The following is a 25,099-nucleotide window of genomic DNA, read 5'->3' on the forward strand; positions in this document are numbered from 1 at the left end:
TATTTTTTTTCCTTCTCTTTAGGAATATTGATTATTCTCGGTCATCCTTAGAACCATGCCAGTTCTCATAGTTGGTAGAAGGGTCTCAAAGTGCCGTGTTTTGTTTTTAGCCATTGTGTTCCTTTTTATTTTTTTGAAGTAAGGCTGCTGTGAAAGCTGGTGTTTCTTTCCTCGCAGAACTATCTATGAGAAACTAGCCAGTGCTTTCACAGAAGAGCAGGCTGTGCTGTACAACCAGCGTGTGGAAGAGATCTCACCCAATATCCGCTACTGTGCATATAACATTGGTGAGCAGGGGCTGAGTCGAGCGCAGATGGGTGGGTTGGTGCTGGTTCATCTCAGAGAGCCTAGAGGATTTGTTTAACTTCCGTGCTTTCCTTGTCCCAGCGTCCGTTCTTGGCACGGGTTTCGGCTGATGAGAAAAGTAGAGCTGTTGAAGTCAGCCCAGCTTAAAGTCACAGAAGGCAGTTCTTTTGCTTTATTTCCATCCTGCCCACTTCTGTACTCCTCAAGAGCTTTGTGAAAGGATTTGGGGTTCACTGAAATGTGCTCATTGCAAGGGGATGGGCTCGGAGTTGAACCTAGTGGTTCTTGAGAGATCAGACCAGACCCTTGAAGATGTCGACTCAACAGCTCTCTCTTTCTCAGGGGACCAGTCAGCTATCAATGAACTCATGCAGATGAGATTGAGGTCTGGGGGCACTGAAGGTCTTCTGGCTGAAAAATTGGAGGTAATCTAGTCTGTATGTTTTTGTGAAGTCTTTGGTTTGAAAAAGTCCAGAAAAAGAAGTAATCCATAATCTCATAGTCATTGTAATTGCTGTTAATATATGCGTGTTTATATCCCTGTATTTTTAACAAAAAGCTTTTTTCATCTAATATTTTAAAGTATTCATTTTTTTATCTCATTTATTTTCTAAGCAAGTAATGTAGGCAAGTAGGAAAAGTGGGAAATACGAAAGATGGGGGAAAACTAAAATCACATGGTAAAATCAGAGGTAACCACTACTAACAGCATGATGAATAACTTACAGATTTTTGTGTATGTAGGAAAGAAAGGCATATATATATATATATATATATACACACACATATTTTTTTAAATTTTTTTAAGATTTTATTTATTTAGAGCAAGAAAGAGCCCGGGTGGGAAGAGAGGGAGAGGGGAGAGAGAATCCCAAGCAGATTGGCTGCTGAGTGCAGAGCCTGACGCAGGGCTTGATCCCATGACCCCAAGACCACAATCTAAGCTGAAACCAAGAGTCGGACGCCCAGCTGACTGAACCACACAGTTGCCCGAAAAAGGCATATATTTTTTAAATGGGATCTCAGTATATACTGTTTAGTAACGTGCTTTTTAAATATAACGTCTCAAGTGTTCTTTTTTTTCACTTCAGTAAATATTCTTACACTGTCATGTTTTGTTAGCCACAGGGTGCTCTGTCGTACCGAGCTCTGCTTCACGTGAGCACTTCACTGTTGTTGATTATGTGATAAATAGTATTACCATGAGTATCCATGGTTTTGTACACATTCTTAGTTCTTTCCTTAGGATCCACTCCTAAGCATGGGATTGAATATTTTGGAACCTTTTGATTCATATTGACAAAAGCTTTAAGTTTCTACTAGTTTACGTTTTTGCTTATAGCACATACAGATAACGTTTCTCTCCTACGCCATTACCGAAACTTATTGTTGGTCTTTTTAATTTTTTCAAGTTTTTAAAAAAATTTTTATCATTATTATTCTAAGTAGGCTCCACATCCAATGTGGAGCTTGAACTTACTACCCCGAGGCCAAGAGTCACATGGTCTACCGACTGAGCCAACCAGACGCCCCATTGTTACTCTTTCTAACCTTCTGTTACGTCCTTTTAATGTTTGAGTTTCTATAAGCTAAGATAGATGATACCAAGGAGGAATTTAAATACAATTTATGTAGTACTTCGTAAGGCATAATATGTTAGTTATACAGAGACAACTAATAGTTCTTTGTTCCTTTCACCACCAGAAATTAAAGCTTTGACTTTTGAAAACTACTTTCCAGGCGTTGATCACTCAGACTCGGGCCAAACAGGCAGCCACCATGAGCGAAGTGGAGTGGAGAGGGAGAACGGTCCCAGTGAAGATCGACAAAGTGAGGATCTTTTTATTGGGATTGGCTGATAATGAAGCAGCCGTTGCCCAGGTGAGAAGCAGCTGCCCGTTCTCTTCCGTGCGTGTCTGAAGTTGTCCTTGTGTGTTTACGATGTAGGTGGCTGCTTATTTCTCACAAAACAAAAATTTGTCTTAACGCTACTTGGGATTTGGTCACCAAGTTATTGTAAAAGCTGAGCTCGCAGTAGAGTTCTTGCATTGGGAGGGCAAAGAAATGGGCAGTGGCAGTCCTGGACGCGGACATGGAAATGGGAGCGGTGAGAGGCTGGCTTAATGCAGGGGGTCCCGTCCGGCCCAGCAGGTGGTGCCGCAGCCTGACTTGTGTCTGTCTGACCTCTTGTCCTAGCCTTCTAAAGGGGCCCCTCTCATTCCGGAGCCTTTTCAGGAGAGTCTGGCTAAGCCGGACTGGTCGTTTTACCTGCGGTATTTGTGCCATGTTCCTGCAGAGCGGCACTACCTGACGTTGCTTACGGACATAATTGTTACCTGTTTGTGAGTATGAACAACTGAGCAAGCTCCAGAAGATGAAAGATCCTGGCGATCTTGGTTTGTACGAAGTAGATAGCGATGAGGGCACTTTGTGGATCTCTTCCTCCATGAGGTGAAGAGCAGCTAAAAAGAAAAAACACCCAGCTGCTGAGCATGTCTGCAGCCTGCCCCAGGGGCGTTTCCTGCCACTTTGCAGTAAGCCATGCACCCTGAATAATTCATACGTGGGAGTGCTTTGTTAGTTGTGCTTATGAGTTGTCTTAGCGTCCAAACTTTTCAGTGACTTGTTTCAAAGTAGCTACTCTGGGTTGAGGACAGCTTTCCACGGTGAGAGAACTTTGTGCCTCTGTCTGGATTGTGTATTGCTACTCGCGTTTCTCTTCCATTTGCTTAAAGGGCAGAAGACGAGAGCAATACTAGTAAGTTGATTTGTTCTTTAAAAGATCGAGAAGCTTGGGGCGCCTGGGTGGCACAGCGGTTAAGCGTCTGCCTTTGGCTCAGGGCGTGATCCCGGTGTTATGGGATCGAGCCCCACGTCAGGCTCCTCCGCTATGAGCCTGCTTCTTCCTCTCCCACTCCCCCTGCTTGTGTTCCCTCTCTCGCTGGCTGTCTCTATCTCTGTTGAATAAATAAATAAAAATCTTAAAAAAAAAAAAAAAAAAAGACCGAGAAGCTTTTCTGGAGAGCATTTCATCAGCACTGTTGTATGATAGTGTCTCTTCTGGACTACGATTCTTGTAGCAGCCCTTGAGCTTTTTGGTTGGGTTAATTCTTTGGCTTCAAAGTGGTATGTTCTGGAAGAGAAGAGCGGCCATCAGTGACAGTGGGGCAGGAGTTCTGGCTGTGGTCGGGTTTGGGGGAAGCCCACGGGGCAGATTAAAGGGGAGGGAGCTCCTTGGGAATGGGGCTACAGACATATATTAGGTAAAGGACAAGGAAAGCTAACGTTTATTAATTTTAAGTTTATTTAGCTTAAAGTTTAGAAAAATTAAATGTTTTTAAGTCCCGCTTCCCATATACCTTCATTGATGTGGCGTTATGCTCATAAAAAGGCCAACACTGTGTTTCCTTTTAGTCTTTTTCATGTTCATGAGCGATGTTATGTGTTTTTTTACTTGTTGAAACCATACTGCGATCTCATTTTGAGTCCTGTTTTTCTTAGCGTATTGTAAGGATTTTCCGTGGTCTTATGTATCAGTTCACAAAATTTAAAAATACACGGTGGTCACCTGGACAGAGACACCACGGAGATGAGCAAAGGAGGGTAACAGTCCTCCTTAATGTCCCAGATGCGCTGTTTAAAGCTTTCATGTTTTTACCTTTTTAATCATATTGGTGGGTGTTTACTCTCATTGTACAGATGGGAAAACAGATCTGAGAGAGACCATATAACTTGTCCACAGCCATACACGTTTGATAGAAGGGAGTGCTTGCCTGTAAACCATGCCCTTTTGACTCCAAAACTTGTGTTCTTGAACTTTTCCACATATCAGGAAGGCTAGTAACAGCATCATTTCACTTGGGTTTGGTGAATAACTAATGTAATCTTAATAAAACCCACGTGGGGGAGATCTTTTTGCCTTATTCATGAAATCAGCTTGAGCTAAATTAAATGACGAGGTAAAAGCTTTTTACAACTGCTTGTGAAGCCATTGCTTTTATTTATTTATTTTTTTTTTTTTTAAAGATTTTATTTATTTATTTGACAGAGACAGCCAGCGAGAGAGGGAACACAAGCAGGGGGAGTGGGAGAGGAAGAAGCAGGCTCATAGCGGAAGAGCCTGATGTGGGGCTCGATCCCATAACGCCGGGATCACGCCCTGAGCCAAAGGCAGGCGCTTAACCGCTGTGCCACCCAGGCGCCCCAAGCCATTGCTTTTAAAACTGAGAATCATTTCAGTCATGTGATGACTAGTTGAGCTTTGTACATTTTTAAAAGCATTACTCTCAGATTCGAGTGTTAGCATATTTAAAGGGTTGACTTCTGGGTCTTCAGGTCGTAGTTGCTCCATTTTTTTTTTTTTTTTAAGGATTTATTTATTAGAGAGTGTGCTCTCCAGGAGGAGGGGCAGAGGGAGAGGGAGAGAGAATCTCAGGCCGACTCCTTACTGAGTAAGGAGTCCAACACAGGGGCTCAGTCTTATGACCCTGGACCCTGAGATCACGACCTGGGCTGAAACCAAGAGTTGGATGCCTAACTGACTGAGCCACCCAGGCGCCCCATAGCTGCTCCTTCTAAAGTTGTTCAAGATTGGCCAAAATTTTGGTAGTATTGGCAAGAAAAAAACGGCAGTGTTGGGGTACCTGGCTGTCTCAGTCGGTGGCACGTGCAACTCTTGATCTCAGGGTCCTGAATTCAAGATCTGTGTTGGGCGTGGAGCTTACTTAAAACAAAACAAAAAAAACAGAACAGCAATGTTACTCCAACATTGAATAGATTAAAAAAAAATACAGTTGACTCTTGAACAACACAGGTTTGAATTGTGCACGTCCACTTATAGGTGGACATTCTTTTGATAAATATAATACAGTGCTGTGAATGTATTTTCCATATGATTTTCTACATGTTTTCTCTTCTCTAGGATACTTTATTATAGGAATACAGTATATAACATAGATTATAATATATAGAAACTAGGATATACCAGAGAGGAGGTGGGTGGGCAGGATGGGAAAAGAGTACACTGATGAAAAAAATTATAAAATCATTAAAAAAAATACTCAAGGCCCCACTCCCCAGAGATTTTGATTTAGTAAGTCTGTGTTGGGGCCCAAGAATTTCCTTCTTTTGTAAGTTCCCATATGATGCTAATTCTGCTGGTCCCAGGACCATGCTTTGAATAGCTCTACAAATCTTTTTCTTTTCTCTTCTTCTTCTTCTTTTTTTTTTTTTTTAAGATTTTGTTTGAGAGCGCTTGGCAAGAGCAAGCACGAGCAGGGGGAGGGGCAGAGGGAGAAGCAGACTCCCCGCTGAGCAGGGAGCCCAGTGTGGGACTTGATCCCAGGACTCTGGGATCATGACCTGAGCCGAACACAGACGCTTAACTGACTGAGCCACCCCAGTGCCCCTGAATAGCTCTACAAATCTTAATGATTTATCAGACATTTATGAAGAGATGAAAGAAAATTAAGAGGCTTTGGCAAGCGGGAATAGCGTATGGGTGTGTAATTGCTGTTCATGGAATACAGTGGAGTGTGTGAAGGCTGTAAGAAAGCAAAGGGTTAGAAGGAGCCATAATGAGGACAGTTTCACATCTTTCAGTTTGAGAGTAAAGGCTGAAGAGGAAGGAATATTTGAAGGCTATTAACGTGAATTACTTTAATTTTCAGTGTTAAATCTTGTATATCTGAGGTAATCTCACTTGGTTATGGTATATCATAGTACTTTTTAGACATCGCTAGGTTTCATTTGTTAATATTTAAGAATTTTGCATCTATTTTTATGAGGAAGTGGCTTATAATTTTCTATAATGTCTTTTTTCTGGATTTGGTATCAGGGTTATACATACCTCATAAAACGAGTTTAGAGATCTTCCTTGTTTCTGAAAGAATTTATGTAATATCAGTGTTTTTCTTTCTCAGATGTTTATTGTAATTCACCAGCGAAACTATTGGGCCTAGAGGTTTTTTTTGTATGAAGGGTTTTTTCTTTTTTGGAATTGGATATAACTGACATAAAACATTAGTTTCGGGTGTATAACAGTGATTTGATATTTACAGGAAGGTTTTTAAAATTTGTTTTTGCTTTTTTTTTTTTTTAAGATTTTATTTATTTATTTGACAGAGAGAGAGAGACAGGCAGTAAGAGAGGGAACACAAGCAGGGGGAGTGGGAGAGGAAGAAGCAGGCTCCCAGCAGAGGAGCCCGATGTGGGGCTCGATCCCAGAACGCCGGGATCACGTGCTGAGCCGAAGGCAGATGCCCAACAACTGAGCCACCCAGGTGCCCCTGTTTTTGCTTGTTTTAAACAAATATAATTCCTTTATGAGATAAAGAGCTACTCAGATTTTCTGTTTCATCTTGTGTCCTTTGGGTGAGTGTTACTTTTAAAAGGCATTTATTAATTTCATGTACATTGTTGACTTTATTGACAAAGTTTAGAGTATTTCCTTATCATTTCAGGGTTTGTAGGATGTGTGGTGTTAGCCTCTATTAAGTGCCTAGTTAGTGTGCTGATTGTAGTGAATACAGTTCTGTCTGGCTGTTGAGGATCTTACGGTGCATTAGGGTCACTTCTGAGTATCAGAGGTCTTTAAGTAATGTGGTAGACGTAGAAGGTGTAGATCAAACAAAATGTGTGTCAATCCCAGGGAACCCCGGTAAGGTTTTAACATTGAAACAGTTCAGTGCCTACTGTTCTACGCACACATGTATATCAGGTCTACTGGTAAGTAAAATAATTCAAGTACAGTATGAGATAAAGTTCAGTTAAATCCTTAGAAGTCGGTCCAGCACTGTAGCTGATTAAATGTCTGTTGAATTGAATCAAGCATGGATTATTAACTAGGGAAAATGCCCTCTGGCCATTTGAAGTTAATCCCAGGAAGAACCATGTGCCCCTTGGTGCCACTACCAGATTATTTGGCCGGATGTCACACAGGTCTTCTCCACCTTGCCCATTCTCATTATGTGGCGTTGTTTCCTCCCCTGGGAACCAAGAGCTGTGCCTTGGAGATGCAGGGCTCTTGGTTTCAATGTTTCTTTTTTTCTTCTTAAAGATTTTATTTTTAAGTAATGTCCACACCCAACTTGGGGTTCGAACCCATAACCGAGAGATCAAGAGTAGCGTGTTCCACCGACTGAGCCGGTCAGGTGCCCCTTCATGTATCTTCACCTAGCTGGTGTTGGTATTGCCTCCCCTGTAGGGACTGGAATGCAAGAATTTGGTAGGCCCAGTATATGCGTGCTTGTAGACGTTTTATGACATTTAAATACTAGAACAGCAGTTTACTGAAAAGCATAGAAGGAAGAAATAATTCAGGGAGATAAAGTGTTAGACTGAAAAGACTGAAGCAGGGAATTAATCTGCTGCCAAAATCCAGTTGCAAAATTCTTGGTCTCCTGAGCCAGGTTTTATGTCTTCAAGGGCTAAGTAATTGCCTTACTTTATAATTTGTTTCTATTTTGCTTTATTAACACTTGATTATTCCTAACTTGTCACTGGTGGTTGATTGTGAGGATGTTGTCAGGCAGCTCTTTCGGAGAAGATGGCAGGTTTGATGAATTTTATCCTTGGGTTATGGTTAATACTTCAATGCGCGAGTGAAAGGGAGACCATTCGTCCTTCTCTATTAAAAAAAAAAAAAGAGAGAGAAAAGAAAAAGAAAAGAAAAGCTGTTCTTAAGTGAGGTTTGTATTCTCCTTTACCAGATGTCCATGTGTTGTTTTCTGGACCTTAGTGTCCTGGGGAAGGCTTGATTCCCATTCCCTTGGTTCTCCTACGGGTGTGGTGGAGAATGTGGTCAGACTCGCCTTGTCTGTCTGTTAGTCACACCGCCACCTTCCAGCAGTCTTTGTAGACAAGTGAAAACAATCTGGAAAGGCTTTTGAACAGCAGGGGGTCTCTACCTCAGGAAACACAGCAGCTGGTTTTCTTCTGTACAGGTCCTTGAGACACGTCTTGAGGCTGTCACAAAGCACGTCCTGGAGTGTTCCAAGTTTTATAAAAATTGATCTAGAATTTGTTTTTATTTATTAGGTCCAAGTAACACATTACTTCCGGGCTGAAGATTTCTCTGTCTCATAGGCACACCTGGAAAAAAGTGCAGGCAGACCACAAATTCTTACGCAGGGAGTTTGCCACATGGGTTGAGGAGCACATTCTTGTCGGTTCCGTGGCTGACTTGGGAGGTCTGCGTGTAGATGCTGAGGAATCCTGCCTCTGCATGTAGAGAGGTGTTCTTATTCCATTTTATTTTCAGGATGATTTTAGCCTCCAAGATAGGTATGTAAATACTAGTGAAAGCACAGTACATTTCAGGCTCCCTGTTTGGAGACATTTTGTCCAGCCCAGGGAGAACTCTGAGAAGTTCTGCTGCAAAAATGAGTGATCTCTGAGTCACTGGGCAGTGTGAGTGGCAGAAAACCCAACTGACCGAGGCCTTCCCCTTCTGATGGGCTTTTTCCTGCGGTGTGGGTTCAGTCTTCGATAAAGATCCCAGTGGAACTTAGACTTCTGTGGAAGCAGAGGGAAAGTTTGCTTATGTTCAGCACCTTGACGCCGAGATGACCTTATTCCAAGGAAATGAGAGTAATAATGGCAGTAAAGAGGTTTAGCATTTTGCATCATTTTAGGGTTTTTTTATTTGAGCTGCACTCTCTACAGGAAAGCAGACAAATCCTGTGTAGCTGGTGAAATGAGGTTTACTCTTCTCTTATTCTATGTACCCCTTGCTCCAAACGTCGAACCGCACCCTTCTTAAAGTGGTGTTGGTGGCATATCTGCTGGATTGCATGACATCAGAACTGATGCATGAGCTTATCCTGCCTGCTAACAGCGTGGACGCGTGCATGTGTGTGTGTGTGTGTGTGTGTGTGTGTGCGTGCGCACGCGTGCACGCACCTGCTGCCGCGTCTATTCACAGATCCGATTCCAGCTGTTAACTGTTTCATGGCTGTTTCAACAGTCCACAGGATTTGTACTTCAGAACATTGGCCGGCAAGTTTGACTTGGGAGTTATCACAAACAGTCTTGCTGACTTGAAGTGCTGCTTAACGGTGTGTTATGGGAAGCGTTTCTCTGCGCTGTTGAGTACACTAGACACGTGAACATCTGTGGCTGCTGATGCTTAAATTAATGAAAATTTCACGTGCTCAGTAGCCACATGTGGCCGATGACTGCTCTGCTGGACAGGGCAGCTAGAGAGTGTTTCCATCATCACAGAAAGTTCTTTTTTTTTTTTAATAAGGATTTTATTTTATTATTATTTTTTAAAGATTTTATTTATTTGAGAGAATGAGTGGTGGGGAGGGGCAGAGGCAGAGGGAGAAGCAGACTCCCCGCTGAGCAGGGAGCCCGATGCAGGGCTCTATCCCAGGACCCCGAGAGCATGACCTGAGCTGAAGGCAGATGCTTCACCAACTGAACCACCCAGGCGCCCCAAAGATTTTATTTTTAAGTAATGTCTACACCCAGTGTGTGGCTTAAACTCACACCCTGGAGATGGAGAGTCTCATGTTTCCCTGGATTGAGCCAGCCAGGCGCCCTGTCACAGAGAGTTCTGTTGGACAGTGCTGTTTAGGTTTCAGTAAATTAATAGTGGTGGTGTTTGCCTTGAGAGATTTATAGAATGACCGTGCCCTTGATTTTTTCCTAAGTTAGTGAGCAACAGAAAAGTCAATATAAGTAGAAAAGTGTGTTTGATTTATATTGGGTAATGTACAAGGAAGTTTTTTCCCCCCCACGCTGGGAAAACTAGGAAAAACATAAGAGTTCTTAAGAGAAGAAAAGGTTTTTTTTTAAGCCACTACCAGCCTCTTAAAGGAGTGGGCAGTAATGGGTTTTCTTTTGGGCTGTCTTAGAGGTCAGTTGAATGTCAAGAGATCAGACTGGATGTTTGTCAAATATAATAATGGAGTGTTGATGTCTTAATGTCACAGTGGGTCTGCCGGCAACACAAGTTCCTCTCCTTTCTGCCTCTAATCCACTCCTACCAGCTCAGTCAGATTCTTTAGAATTGTAATGTGGTTTGGCAGGTACTCCGTTAATGAATCACTTTTCCCTTTTCCCAGCTGGCTAGCAGAGGGGCGATGCCCTGGAACTTGTGCAGAGACTGTCACGGAGTGCTTGTCGACCTCAGCGTAGCCACAGGAAATATCTAAGTGCACAATCTGTGGTGAAGGGAGTTTTGTATGATTCTTAGCAGAAATATATTTTTGACTTGGTATTGGTTAATAACATTACTCACTCGCTTGGACCTAAAGGAAATCCAGGATCTGCACGTCTTTGGGGTTACGTTTGTGAGGGTAACTGCTGGCACACTGTACGGCTTGAGACCATTTGTTCTCATGTGCTGTTTCAGGGATGTCAGGGGCAGGTCCTGAGCAGAGGCAGAAATGGTGGAGGAAAGTAGTAGAAAGTTCTATGATGGGAAAAAATTTAAAGCATCTGTTGTTTGACAGATAGATTCAGACCAGTTATGCAGATTCTTTTTCAGTGTGTTCACTTTATATTTATACATACGTGTGTATATATACTATCTGTTTCCGTATGAATAACGAATAAGACTATAAGAAAAATCTTACCTGGTGGAGACTAGTGACAGTTGAAACGATCTCTGATTTGGGATGTTTCTGGCTGGATGTGTGTGTTTGTGTATAATGGGGGGAATCAAGGTACAGTTATGCCCTCCTCGCATTAAAATACTATGGCTTATTGAGAGGAAAATTTTTTTCTGCCTTTGTTTAGGCTGAAAGTGAGGAAACCAAGGAGCGTCTGTTTGAATCCATGCTCAGTGAGTGTCGGGACGCCATCCAGGCCGTTCGGGAAGAGCTCAAGCCAGATCAGGTAGGATTGTCAGCTGGGCCACCAGCTCTTGCTCCAGGCTGAAGTCCTTCTCAGTCTGTGTCTTGTTCTTAGGGCGGCGGGCCGGGGCGGGGCGGGGGGGCAGGCGGGCCCAGTGGTCTGAGTGCACAGACTCTTAGCCACAGTATTTTTAGATCTAGTGATGGGCTGACAAACAGAAGCCTCTGAACTCCATCAGGTTGAGAAATATTCTCCATCCTGTTCTTCCTAATGGGTTCATTTATTACCTGTTAAGCCTTTGGTCGCAAATTCATGGCTCCAGGTGGACTTTTCCAGTGCTCTCTTTTTTTAATGTCCCTATGATTCATTCGGGCATCTAGGCTGAAAACCTCGGGACTGTCTTTGTTTCCTTCTTCCCTACCACCAGAAACCCTACTAGCTCTCCCTTTGACTTCTCTACTTTTCTGTCCCTTGCCCCTGCCCTGTTTCTGATTAGCCTTTTGTCCTATGTCTGGACTGCCACAGAGGTCTGATGGCTTTTCCCATCTTGGTCTGGGTTCAGTTCTCCAGGTCTTTCCTGCCAGCAGCAAACAGGTCTAGAGCAGGGAGCGCCAAACTTTCATGGTAATGCACCCCACAAGTAAAATTGAGCATGTACCTCTGATACGTTTATTTGTATGTTATCTACTTTATACATTTAATAGAAATGAGAAAAATAGAAGTTCTAATTTTCTTCTTATACCACACTCTTTGGGTCGTGTGCACGCTGCTTGAGAGCCCATTGGCTTAGCAAGTGCAGTTCCAACTCCACGAGCTGATGTCTGTTTCCAGATCATACTTTGCTGCTCCCCTCTGGGTCCTCTGCCTCAAGCTGCTATACTCACCGTCTTGTTAGTATGCCTTTCCCACCCCAGTGCACTAACTATACTGTTCTCCTTTCCCTCCTCATACCTGACTTGTCGTTCCCCTCCCTCTTCACCTGTCCAGACCCTGTCTGGTGTTCAGCGTCCAGCTCATAGTTCATCTCTGAGACGCCTGCAGGCACCTTCCTAGCCCAGCATCTCCCCGTGTGCTAAATATCTGGTACTCGTGGCTGTAATTTTTGTTTGGTAGTTAATGAAGAATTGCTTTTTAACATTTTGTGTATGGTTTTATATTTATTTTTCTGTTATGTATATTTTTTCAAGATTATAAGCATATTAAAAGCGGATGTATAGTTTAGCGTCTGCCCATGGTGCCTCGAGTACAAAACGTTCAATAAATACTTGTTAAGCTGTGGTCCCATTTCCTTTTCCCATTAAGCTACTTTGTATATTATACTTCCCTTCAGCCACTTAACGGGTAGGTACAGAGTTGCTGTCCATCATTCACCTTGAACTCAGCAGTAGTTGCAGGGACACCTCACAGAATGTAATGAAGATGATGAGACCACGGTGTCTTAATTTCTCCTATGGCTGCTATAACATTGCCACAAACTTAGTGACTTTAAACAGCACAAATGGATTGTCTCACAGCTCTGGGTGGTGGTTCATCTAAAAAAGGTTCATAGGGCTGCATTCCTTTGGAATGGTTTCTGTGGTTTTGTTTTTGTTTTTTTAAGATTTTTATTTATTTTATGGGGGAGAGCGTGAGCAGGGGAAGGGGCTGAGGGAGAGGGAAAGAATCTCAAGCAGACTCCGTGCTAAGCGTGGAGCCCCACTCCGGGCTGGATCCCATGACCCTGAGATCATGACCTGAGCCAAAACCAAGAGTCGGACTGAACCACCCAGGCACCCCTCCTTTGGAAGTTCTAAGGGAGGAATCCATTTGTAGCATTCCAGAGAATGATTTTCCAACTTCTAGAGGCCACCTACCCTTCTTGCCTTGTGGCCAGCAGCTTAGCACCTTCACTTCTCTCTGACCTCTGCTTCCGTCCCAATACCTTCTCTCTGTTACCGGCCCTCCTGCCTCCCTCTTAGAAGGAACCTGTAATTATACTGGTCCCACCTGGATGATCCAGGCTAATTAAGAGATCCTTAACTTCATCCCGTCTCTTACCGTGTGAGGTAACACCTTCACAAGTCCTGCAATTAGGACATATGCATCTTTAGGAGCCATTGTTCAGCCAACCTCAAAAGGCTGAGCTGACAGCCTAAGGGGTTGGATCTTAGAATATGGGTCTAAGGCACAAACCCTAAAATGGCGCCGTGGGCCGTGGACTGTCTGCTGTTCCTGCTTTGGGTCTGGACATGGGAGCAGTGGAAGGAAGCCTGGCTGGCTGTTACTCTGAACTCTCCTACTTAAGTCCAGTTTTTAGACGCTGGTGACAACTGAGTGGCCTTGTTTTTCTAGAATATGCCCAGGAGATCTTTGATATTTCAGGACCCCTCATTTACTAGAGCCCGTGCCTGTGTTCCCAGGCGCTTTGGGGCCCACACCACGGAATGAGGTGGTCAGAGCCAAGGGCAGGATCATCTGTTTGATCTTTACCTTCATTGCTTTCCACAGAAACAGAGAGATTATACCCTTGATGGGGAGTCGGGGAAGGTATCTAATCTTCAATACCTGCACAGGTAAGGGCTATAATTTTTTTTTTAACACTGTAGTAAAATATATTCTTGGAATGAAAGAGTATGTATAATGTTCATACATTTTAATTTCTGGTTTATTGTATAGCAAATAATACTAATGTACATATGCATGTTTTTCTCATACAGGAGTATATATATTGCGTTTGTATAGTATTCTTTTGCACGTATAATTTTAAATCTTATACAGGAAGAATGAGAATAAAACCAGCAACTTCGAAGCTCCCTGTGGCCCCACCCTGGTTATCCCTCTCTCTCCTAGCGGTTACTGCTCTCCTTGTGCCAGGCTCCGGAAGTTACTCTCGTCCGTGTTCCATACGTTCTCTGCCATCCCTTTTAAATTTAAGTTCAGTTCCCACTCCCATTTGATTCTCTCTGGAGTTTATTTTTGAGCGTGGTGTAAGGATCTGTTTCACCTTTTTGAACGAGGATGATGGATTGTTCCGGTGCAGTTTACTCACTACACCATCCTTTCCCTACTCACCTGCAGTGCCAGTTCCATCTGGCATGCAGCCCATTTTCTCCTCGCGTGCTCTTTTCTGGACGCTCCTCTGCTGATTTACGTCCTGTACTTGCACCAGCGCAGTGGATGCCTGTGACTCGAGTCTTCATGTCTGGTGGAGCAAGTCCCCCACCAGGTTTTTCCTAAGACATAGCTGGACTCTTTCTGTCCCTTTGCTCTTTGATATACATTTTTAAATCACCTTGTCAAGTTTCATTTTGTTTTAAAGGTATGGATCATTCTGTTCACCCTGAGGAGGGGTGGAAGGAAGAGGGACAGTTTTGGAACTTTGAGGGGAGAAGTAAAATGGCTTGGGAAAACTGCACTTCTCATCAGATTCTCTAACCCGTGTGACCTTGAACTCTTCATTGTTAGTTACTGCTTGTAACTTTTTTCCTGAACCTGGCACTATTTTCAGCCATTCCCCTAACCCTTCCCTTTTTTGTAAAATCACCTCCCCGTACCTTAATCTACATTAGGGAATTCAATATTATATGAATGTCAAATTGAGTGCCAGATGAGTCCAAGGGGTATCAAACAACAACGACTGTTTGATGTCTTATATTCAGCAGTCCTGTGAGAAAGCCGAGGCCCAGGAGGTTAAGGGACGTGTTTGTAGTTAACAGGCACAGAGTCAGAATCAGTAATCGGCCCACTTCCTAACCTGGAAAAGACTCTGAGAGCTGTAACAGGGCTCAGAAAACTTTCAGATTGTGATGCCCCCATGTCCTCAGATCCATCCTCCCACCATCACATCTGGCTGGCGTCAGGATCGTGGATTTCAGTTAGGAACTGGAGCCCAGGGGTGCCTGGGTGGCTCAGTCAGTTAAGTATCTGCCTTTGGCTCAGGTCATGATCCCGGGGTCCTGGGATCGAGCCCCGTATCAGCCTGCTACTCTGCCTGCTTTTGCTCGCTCGCTTGCTCACTCCCTGTCAGATAAGTAAATAAACAATCTTTGGGCGCCTGGGTGGCTCAGTTGGTTGGGTAACTGTCTTCGGCTCAGGTCATGATCCCAGGAACCTGGGATCAAGCCTCACGTCGGGCTCCCTGCTCAGTGGGGAGCCCGCTTCTCCATCTTCCTTTGCCTGCCCCTCTGCCTGCTTCTGCTCTCTCTGTCAAATAAATAAATCTTAAAAAAAAAAATAAATCTTAACAAAAAAAATAAATAAAAGAACTAGAGCCCAGCTTTGATAACAGGAGTCAGGTAGCTCTTGTATTTTAATAAAACTTTTTAAAGAGGTATCTGCATTCCTCTGCCACTCTGAATAATACTTGGAGAATCTTCTTTTCCTGAAAAGCTTTAGGAAAATCCATTTCTTGACTTTTCTCTCCCATTTCTCAGAAGCAGCCCCTTTTAATTCTTTAAACAAATATTCTTGGTATTTACCTCTATGTGTCCAAATGACGTGTGTGTTGCTACTTACTGATTTTTGGATTTAGGTGTTTTGTACCACTTCTCAGGATAGCCCTTGCTTCTCCTGCGCTCCCACTCTCCACCCTGACTCTTCCTGACCTCCCAGCTGACTTCCTTATAGGCCTTCTCACTTCATGTACCATTTTAATTTCTAAGGGCTTGTGCGTGTTCTTTGAATATTGATTTTTTTTTTTTAAGATTTTATTGGAGAAAGACAGTGCAAGCAGGGGTGGGTGGAGGGGCAGAGGGAGAAGCAGACTCCCCATTGAGCAGGGAGCCTGATGTGGGGCTTGATCCCAGTACCCTGGGATCATGACCTGAGCCAAAGGCAGATACTTAACCTACTGAGCCACCCAGACGCCCTTGAATATTGATTTTGTAAAATAGTTTCTCATTCTAAGCTTATGACCAGAAAGTCTTCCCTCTCTGAGGTTATTAATAATAGTTTTCTGAAATTTTCTTCTTGCAAAATCTGATTCTTCAAGTTGCTTCCACACCCACCCCCTGGTTTTGGTCTCTTTGGTCTTGTTAGATGTTTTTTTAACTGGTGATTCATCGACATCTACTCCTGTTAAAGAATATGGCTTATGTGGTGGGAACTCTGCACTGCTGCATGGGGCTTATCAGTTGTGGGCTTCTCTGAAGGTGTTCTGGTTCTGCTCTTCTCCCAGGACCCTGACTCCAAAATTTTGGAGGGCCCTTTCTTGGGTGGGTCAGATCCCCAGAATGTACCAGCAGCTCTTGTTCTAGAAGCCGTGTGGGAGAAGGCTAGGGGGCCAGCACCTAGGACTTGACAGTCTCTGAATCCCCGGTGTTCACTGCGGAGCCCTGACCTTCACCGTGCATGTATGGCTGTCCCCAGGCTATATCTTCTCCCAAGGATGCCTCCAGTCTTCCACCAGAGTAGGATGGAGATCTAGAGCCCTAAATACTGTCCCCCTAAATGCTTTTTAAACAGACTTTTCAGTTGTTACTGTATTTTTATCCCCAGATATTAAAAGAGATTTTCCAGGTGGTACAGTTAAAATAAGCAGGCATAGTCTCCAGTATATGCAGGTGTTCAGTACGCATAACCATCCAAAGAGACCGTCCCCTAGTACCTCCTGAGACGAGAAGGTCAGCAGATGAGTAGGAGCAGCTGTTGTGCAAGCTCGGTGTCCTTGTAGTGTGGGCCAGCCAGTTAACAGATCCTTGTTCAGGAACGGGCTTGCCATTCATGCATCATCTCAAGCACTGATAGTGACCTCTGAAGTCAGTAGCTTTGTGGCTCTTTAAGACAGAAACAGAGGATATAATTCCAACTAAAATCAGATTTCGTCATAAGGTCTCATACCAGCCCCCTGCAGATCTGCCACCTAATAGCAGCCAGAATTGAGGGCCCCTTGAGCTTGAGGCCCAGGTCAAATGGCCCTGCTGAGTGACACGCCCTCGCCCCCACGCCCTTCCCCTAGGTCAGTCCCAACTTGTGGTCCAGTGCTCTTCTCAGAACACCAGCTTCCCTGAGCATAACCTGAGCTGACGTGTGGTACATTCCAGCTACCTGACTTACATCAAGCTGTCAACGGCCATCAGGCGGAACGAGAACATGGCTAAGGGGCTGCAGAAGGCGCTACAGCAGCAGCCGGAAGACGACAGCAAGCGCTCCCCGCGGCCCCAGGACCTCATCCGGCTCTATGACATCATTCTGCAGGTGACCCTCGAGGACTGGGGAAGCCACGGCCTGTCCTTTGCATGTGTTGGATACGGAATGACTTAGCTTTGCGTAGCGAAGGGGCTGTGAGCAGCAGCCGCTGATAGTGGCTCGGGAGGAGAGACGGTGTTCTCGCTCAGCAGTGTGGGAGCCCCGACACACGACATGTTGATGTATGGAGGCCAGCAAGCCCTCAGGTGTTCCCTGAGCGCTTCGCCTGTGCCAGATCCTCTCCCACGTGCTGTGGGACTTCCTGAGACCTGAGGCCACACTGTCTTGGCCCACTGGGAGTTGGTCAGTGAGTAAGATTGAGAGACATGTGCACACCATCCAGGCATCTTTGGGAGATGCCAAACGGAGGGCCACTCTGAAATGAAAGATCAGACCAAGAGATTCCCCGGTAGCTGACCTGGTCTGAGAAGTCTCGGAAGGAGGTGAGGTGTGAGCGGAGTCGTAAGGGACAAATAGGCTTTCAGTAGCAGAGAGGGGGTGGCGGTGACATCAGGTGTGGCTGCTGCCAAGCCACTCCTCACAGACCTTCCCGTTATTTCTGGCCTGGAGTCTCTTTTTGCCTGTGTGTGTTTTTACAAGGTCTCCTGTCAAAAACCCAGTCTGAGGCCTGCTCTTCATGAGTTTTCTTGTTACGTCTCTTATGCAGAATCTGGTGGAATTGCTCCAGCTTCCTGGCTTAGAGGAGGACCGAGCCTTCCAGAAAGAGATAGGCCTCAAGACGCTGGTGTTTAAGGCTTACAGGTAAGGTCCCATGAGGCGGATGGGGCTCTCCTGTGCTGCCCACTGGCTCTGTAAGCCTTGGGAGCATGGACCAGACTCCAGAAGATTGGGTCGTTGACTGTATGGTTACCTTGCTGATGGTCAGAACAGTCAACCCAGCATGTCCAAGGGAAGTCTTTATTAAAGGTACTGGCTGGGAGTTTCCGGTCTACCTCATTTGCTCTTTGGATAGGGCGGAGGAGGTGAGGGAGCACACGTTAAAGGTCTTCTCCCTCCTCTTCCCTCCTTCCTCCCGGTGGAAAAGGAACGAGTGTAGGAGAAGGTGTTAGTTAACAGAACCAGAGTAGAACCGAACTGAATTAGGAGAAAGCTAAGCCTCTATTTTTTGTTTTTGTTTTGAAATGAATTGTGGTCTTTGTAACTTGGAGGTGGGCAGTGTGGAGCAAGAGAAGGGTGTGCACAGAATGGCAGAATAGAGCCAGGTGTGTAATTGCCCACCCCCCACCCCCTGGCCCTCACACCCCAGCGCTCTCTGACTGTCCGGCATGCTCCGTCTTCGTTCTTGTTAACCCTCCTCCTGGCCCATGTCCTGTCAGGGACCAGCAGCCTTCAGGCTCTGTTGACCCCAGTGGAATAGTTTCCATTAGGAAGAGGATTCTTGGGTTTGGTTTTTGAGAAAGGTGAGCAGGCATGAGTGAGCTGGCTGCACTTGTGGGCAGTGGGATTCATATTTGGGCCAGGCCTCATTCCTCCTTCGTGCCTGTCCCGTCTTCCACCATGTGCCTTTGGGAGCCACAGAGACAGTAAGTGGAAGACAGCGGGTCTTTACAGTGTGGGACCTGCCCAGTGCAGGAAGACTGGAAGGTAGCCTGGCAGGCTGCGGCACGGCAAACATTGGGATCTTCCTGCATGATCCTGAGGTTAAGAAGCCTCTTTCCAAATCTAAAATTGAGCCTGAACTTGAAGGAAGGCCTTGATCTTGGGTAATTGTTGCTCTAGAATACTCTGGCTCTTTCCCTTCCACGCCAGGTGTTTTTTCATTGCTCAGTCCTACGTGTTGGTGAAGAAGTGGAGCGAAGCCCTTGTCCTGTATGACCGAGTCCTGAAGTATGCAAACGAAGTAAATTCTGACGCCGGGGCCTTCAGGAACAGCTTAAAGGTGCGCCTCTGCTCCTTGCCCGCAAGCCCAGGGAAGCTGTGCAGCAAGGCCTCCTCAGGCCCGTCCTCCCTGGCCAGCTGCGGGTGCCGTGCGGCCCTAAGCGCTCCAGGCCTCAGATGGACTCAGGGACTAAGAAGGGAAGCCTTTCCTCCGGTTAAAATATACCTGAAGTACTGGTCTCAGATTCAGCTATGTGTTTTAGTCACCTGGGAAGATTTTTAAAAGATGACTGAGTCCCACTTCCCCGAGATTCTGGTTCTAATCCCTGTGGGGTCTGGGGTGCGCACTGGGATTTTGTTAAGCCCCTCGGTGATTGGGCTATGCAGCCAGGTTGAGAACCACTGATGAAGCCTTGCCCCACAAAGTGTGCCCGCACCGGCAGCATTTGGGAGCTTGCTAGAAATGCAGACTCCCAGGCCCTACTCCGGGCCTGCTGATCGAAAGTACCTGGTGGTTTGGTTCATTTTACTGCTTGTTGAATGACAGCTGGCTTTTTAAGCTGTGGCCTGCTGTGATGATGTAGGGATCGAAGCACCAGCTGGTCCGAGAAATCCAGGCAGATTTATTAGTAGAGACCGTTTAGAAAGGCAAGCTGGGATTGCCCTGGTCAGGCCAGCGTGGGAGCCGCTGCTCTCTGGGCGTTCGCCTGATCCCTCAGAACAGCACTGGGTTCTGGGGTAAATACCAGGCTTCTGCCTTCAGAGAGCGAATGGTTCTGTTGAGCCACAGAGTCGTGTGCGGGAAGGAGGCGGTCCTCCAGTGAAGGTGGAGATGGGAAGGAGTGGGTGAGGGTGTGTGTGAATAGCATGGCGGCAGCGTAATGATGGGGTGTCCTTGGCCCCAGGATGTCGAGGTAGGCAGTGTGGATGGTTATCCCAGGAGGCAGGAAGAGGCGGGAGGGGTTCAGATCTTTCCGGATTTTGCTAGGTGAGAGACTGCAGCCTGCCACAGGGCCTCTTTGTGCTTCAGTCTCCTCCTCTGTAAAGCAGAGTACAGATTAATTCAGGATTATTACGAAAATGTAATTAGCAACTGTGTGAACGGCTCAGAAGGCGCCTGGCCCATCGTGCATGTAGCGTGTGTTACACTTACTCACTAATAGTTATCCTCACTGCTGTCTCCAGGCATTATTACTTAAGCCAAGGCATCGCTTTCTCTGTCTGAAACAGAGTTAGTGCTTTCTTTGTTTTTCTAAGTCGGCTCCACGCCCACCGTGGGGCTTGACCTCATGACCCTGAGATTAAGAGTCAACACGCTGTATCCACAGAGATAGCCAGGTGCCCCAAGCTAGCAGGGGTTTTTTTTGTTTGTTTTTTTAATAGGGTAAACCGTTTATAAAGTCTAAAATCCTATGAAAATACCGGTGGGATTGCTTAGCTCGGGTTAGTTTGACGCACTTGTCTGGCTCGGCTCTAGCTCGTATGTTTTCTGAATTGTTACAGGACCTGCCCGACGTGCAAGAGCTCATCACGCAAGTGAGGTCAGAAAAGTGTTCTCTGCAGGCGGCAGCAATCCTGGGTGAGCCCCGTGCCTGTTCTTTGCTGACTGTGTTCCCGAATTTCCTTCGCTGCTATCCCTCCTCTCTCCCACCCCCTACACTCCCGTTCTGGTTAATCTGTAAGATTTTTATTTTTTTCTGCCATTCTGTCACATGAAGGCATCAAACTGTGTGGAAGAATTCATTTATTTACTGATTTTTAAGATTACTTATTTGAGAGAGAGACCGAGAGAGTGAGCACAAGCAGAGAGAGGGGTAGAGGGAGAAGTAGGCTCCCCGCCGAGCAGAGAGCCCGATGCGGGGTTCGATCCCGGGACTCCGGGATCATAACCTGAGCCGAAAGGCAGATGCTTGACCAACTGAGCCACCCGGGCGCCCCTGTGTGAAAGAATTTAGAGAACCAGTTACGCGGTCCCTTCTCCCTAACAGTATTTTTCGTGCGATCGTTGGGGCGCCACTGGCCTGACAACATTGCTTCTGGGGTTTATCGTGTTTGTCTGCACTGCTAAGCAGACTTCAGCCCAGGAAGGAAGCACTAACTTCCCCACATGTTGTTACTTTTGCTTTTGGGATTTAGAACCCATACATGGGACAGGTGTCGTTTGTGATGGTGCGTGTTAAGTCCCTGTTCTTACTGAATCCCTCTGCATCTTTCAGATGCAAGTGACTCCCACCAAACGGAGACTTCCTCCCAAGTCAAGGACAGCAAGGTATGTCTGGGTTGTGGCTTTTGAGGAATAAAGAGTAGAATTCATAACTCATTAGAAATGTGTGCTCAGTTGTAGAACAGAGAGCCCTTCATTTCTAAGTAAACACCCTGCTTGCCTTGCTGCTTTTACTCAGAGACCTCCGAGCTCCTTGTGTAAGGTTTGTTCGTGTCAGCTAGATGGTCCCGGATAAGGAGCTTAGGAACACGCGCTGTGCAGCGCAGCTGGCTAGGAACTTGGCCTGGGGCAGCCAGTACTCCTGCCCCAGTCCCGGCCCACGCCTCTCTCACCCTCTCTAGGTTTCAGTGACTCTCAGCTATGAGGTGGGGACGTGACGGCGCCCTCGTGGTAGATTTGTGGGGGTCAAGCGAGATAGCCCTTACAGGCTCCGAACTGGGTGCTCAGCACGTAGCGAATGTTCCACTGGTGGTCTGTGATTAACTCCTGGGTTCCTCCCTTTGGTTTGACTCCCAGCCTCTGGTCGAACGGTTTGAGACATTCTGCCTGGACCCTTCCCTCGTCACCAAGCAGGCCAACCTCGTACACTTCCCGCCTGGATTCCAGCCCATCCCTTGCAAGCCTTTGTTCTTTGACCTGGCCCTCAACCACGTGGCTTTCCCACCTCTTGAGGACAAGTTGGAGCAGAAGACCAAGAGCGGCCTCACTGGATACATCAAGGGCATCTTTGGGTTCAGGAGCTAACCAGGCTCTTCCTGGGGGCAAGGGGAGATTCTCACTCTTCGTCTGTGTTGTGAGAACCCCAGCAAGTTCCATGATATTAAATCCAGGTCTGCACTGGCCCAGGGCAGGAGAGTAACACCCTCAGCGCCGCGTCCCTGTGTCTCGTGTGTTTGTGCACTCGCCATTCTTACCGGCGTGCTAGAGCGGGGCCCTGCCGTCTTCGGGTGGATGTGTGCGGGGTCCTTCCGTCCGCACCTCCTGGGGCAAGGCCTGCTGCCATCTGGCCGCATGGCCTGTGGGAGCCGTGCTCGGGTGGGTCCACGCCAGGCATGGATGGGAGCTCGGAACTTTCTGTCGTGTTTCTTCAGTACCATGGATTTGAAATGGACTCCTCCTCGCCGTGAGCACCCAGAGTCCCGTGACGAGTCTGACCAGGAACCACTGGCAGCGTCGCCCCACAGCTACAGTCAGCCTTATGCCCTGTCACCTCCAAGTGGAAGTTCAGTTTCAGAACAAGCAAAGAGCTCTATTTTTAGAAGAAATGTGTTACACTCAGAAATGATGAAAACAAATCTTATATTAAAAGGCAAAGATGCTGGAGACTGTGCCCGTTTTTTACATGCTCTCACTCATATCTGGTCCCAGTGCCCTCGTAGGGGCCTTGTCGCTCGATCCTGTCCTGTCAGGTGTCCCCTGACTTCTGGCAGCTCGGGTGTGTCTGAGGCCAGTTAAGGGAGTGTTAGAGGCACTTTCTAAATCTGAAATTTTTAGATGCCATAGGTTATATTTAAACCAATTTCCTTTTTTTTTTTTTTTTTAAGTAAGCTTTTCACCTAATGTGGGACTCAAAATCATGCCCCCGAGATCAAGAGTCACGTGCTGTATAGACTGAGCCAGCCAGGTGCCCCCAATTTCCCTTTTTCTTTTTAAAGTTTTTATTCATGAGAGAGAGAGCACAAGCAAGGGGGAGAGGGAGAAGCAGACTCCCTGCTGAGCTGGGAGATTGATGGGGGGCTGGATCCCAGGACCTGGAGACCATGACCTGAGCCAAAGGCAAACGCTTCACCCTCTGAGCCACCCAGGTGCCCCTCCCCCGATTTCCTTTTTAAGTTTTTCCTTAGTGAGTCTTTTTCTATTTCTGTCATAGCATCGATAATAGAAGTCCCAAAAGCAGTGAAGGAAAACAAGGAATAAAAGTGATTTAGACATGAGATGTATCTGAAACCTCTGTATCCCTTTGGAGATGGAAACGCGCTTTCCTGAAGTGTGGCACACACCTGGAGCTCACGAGAGCAGCTTGAAGGGAAGCCTGCGTGGTTAAAGACCTGAGAGCATTGTTTCAAGCTGGACCCATGGTGGGTACAGCCGTGCTTCTTGTTTTCCCAGGGAACTGCAGGGGGCTTGCCAGAAGTTAGAAGACAGGAAGACAAAATCAGTCTTTGTTAGAATTGAATGTTGTCGAGGACTCCAGAGGCTCAGATTGTAATCTGTCTCCCTCCCAGGATTTGCTTTGGGTCAAAGAGCCTTAGGAAGCTGATTTTATTTCTATTTTATTTATTTTTCAGAAGATTTTATTTATTTGAGAGAGAGAGAGTACACGAGCAGGGGGAGCAGTGTAGGGAGAGGGAGAAGCAGGCTCCCTGCTGAGCAGGGAGCCCAATGCAGAGCTCGATCCCAGGACCCTGGGATCATGTCCTGAACCGAAGGCAGACACTTAACCAACTGAGCCATCCAGGTGCCCCCAGATTTTGTTTTTAAATAGAAAGTTTTATCGTCTGTGCCATACACGTCAGGGTTTATCCTCCCACCCTCTGAAGATACAACACAGATGACGTGAGCATGAGGTCTTGGATTTTGGTCCCAAAAGCTTAGGACTGTGTCCCTCATGGGCTGAGAGAGCCCTGGGGGTCTTTATCCTTTTCCTCGTCCTCCTTTCGGCTCCCCAGCTTGGCAGCAGCAGGCTGTGAACTAAGTTCTGTGCTTCCCTCGCCCCATTCTCTGTGCCCATCGGCTGCAGCCACAGCTGGGCCAAGCCCCCCACTGCAGGCCCCCGGGCGGGCAGCCCTCCAGCTTGAGCCGGTGTCCCCTCCTGCCCTCATCTGGGAAGACGTCCCTTTGTCTTGCTCATGGCCCTTCCCACCCCTCCTGCACTCTTGTGAGTGCTGGCATCACTGGGGAGGTGGAATCTGGAGTCGGTCATTCTGATTGACCTTTTCTAAGCTTTTCCTTTCTTGTGGCCACACTAGAAATTCCCTTCCTCCTGGTGTCTCTGGCAGCTGCTCTGAGGAGTAGTGGCTGTGGTCAGCCAGTGAGGCCATAACAAGACATGGTTAGTATTAAGAGCACGTGTTTACATAAGAAGACAGCCCTGGCAGGGCCAAGGTCTCTGGTTAGCTTGCTCATCCCTTCACATAGGATCCCTGGACATTAAACAGGCTGTCATGGGAGACTGTGCCAAAAGCAGGACCCCATCGTGTCCTCAGGCCAGGAAGCATCTCTCACGGCACTCAGTTCAGAGTCCGAGCCCCGGGCCGCTCCTTGGGCCAGCACATTTTGCTGGCTAGATTCACAGACCGAGATGCCAGCAGCCACACAGTCCGTCCTTTCCAGGGAACAAGAGTGAGGTCTCGAGGTGTAAGGGGTGGATGCGGGTACCTGCATTTCTTCCCCTGCTCGTTCTGGCAGTTGGAGCTCCCATTCCTCCCCAGGAAGAGCTGTGGTTGCTCAGGAGGCTTGGACCCTGCGAGAGGCCTCTGTCTCCCCAGATCCAGAGAGGAGGAGAAGCTTGCGTCGGGTTGTGCCTCACCGTGGCTGTGCTACTGGTTCTTACTGGCTGTTGAGTGGTGGTGGTCTTGACTTGCGGAAACATGAGTGGTGAAAAGCTAACTTTAGTTACCAGGAGGTAATGCTGAACATCAGATTGTTAAGACATAATTTGGCCAGGTTTGTGGCCTCTAACCCTGTTGGTTCTGTTTGGAAAAACAGAGCGTTGAGGCAGCCGGGGCTGGAGGGGCCCTGACCGCTCAGTTTCCTGGGTGC

General features: G+C 46.6%; 1 protein-coding gene across 2 annotated transcripts in view; it reads left to right on the top strand.

Annotated features, from left to right (window-relative positions):
- Positions 1 to 22,660, top strand: part of SRP68 (signal recognition particle 68) — a 31,015-nt gene extending 8,355 nt beyond the window's left edge. For both annotated transcript variants that reach the window (XM_040640194.1, XM_008693792.2), the window contains 11 exons: positions 178 to 287; positions 649 to 731; positions 2,047 to 2,187; positions 11,053 to 11,151; positions 13,597 to 13,661; positions 17,130 to 17,283; positions 17,942 to 18,036; positions 19,045 to 19,174; positions 20,617 to 20,692; positions 21,330 to 21,382; positions 21,854 to 22,660. In XM_040640194.1, the coding sequence (XP_040496128.1) occupies positions 178 to 287; positions 649 to 731; positions 2,047 to 2,187; positions 11,053 to 11,151; positions 13,597 to 13,661; positions 17,130 to 17,283; positions 17,942 to 18,036; positions 19,045 to 19,174; positions 20,617 to 20,692; positions 21,330 to 21,382; positions 21,854 to 22,081 (1,234 nt within the window). In that variant the 3' untranslated portion in view covers positions 22,082 to 22,660. The remainder of the gene's footprint in view (positions 1 to 177; positions 288 to 648; positions 732 to 2,046; positions 2,188 to 11,052; positions 11,152 to 13,596; positions 13,662 to 17,129; positions 17,284 to 17,941; positions 18,037 to 19,044; positions 19,175 to 20,616; positions 20,693 to 21,329; positions 21,383 to 21,853) is intronic.
- Positions 22,661 to 25,099: the final 2,439 nt, after the last annotated feature.

This window comes from Ursus maritimus, unplaced genomic scaffold (assembly GCF_017311325.1).
Source record: "Ursus maritimus isolate PB19 unplaced genomic scaffold, ASM1731132v1 scaffold_24, whole genome shotgun sequence".
Lineage (NCBI taxonomy): Eukaryota > Metazoa > Chordata > Mammalia > Carnivora > Ursidae > Ursus > Ursus maritimus.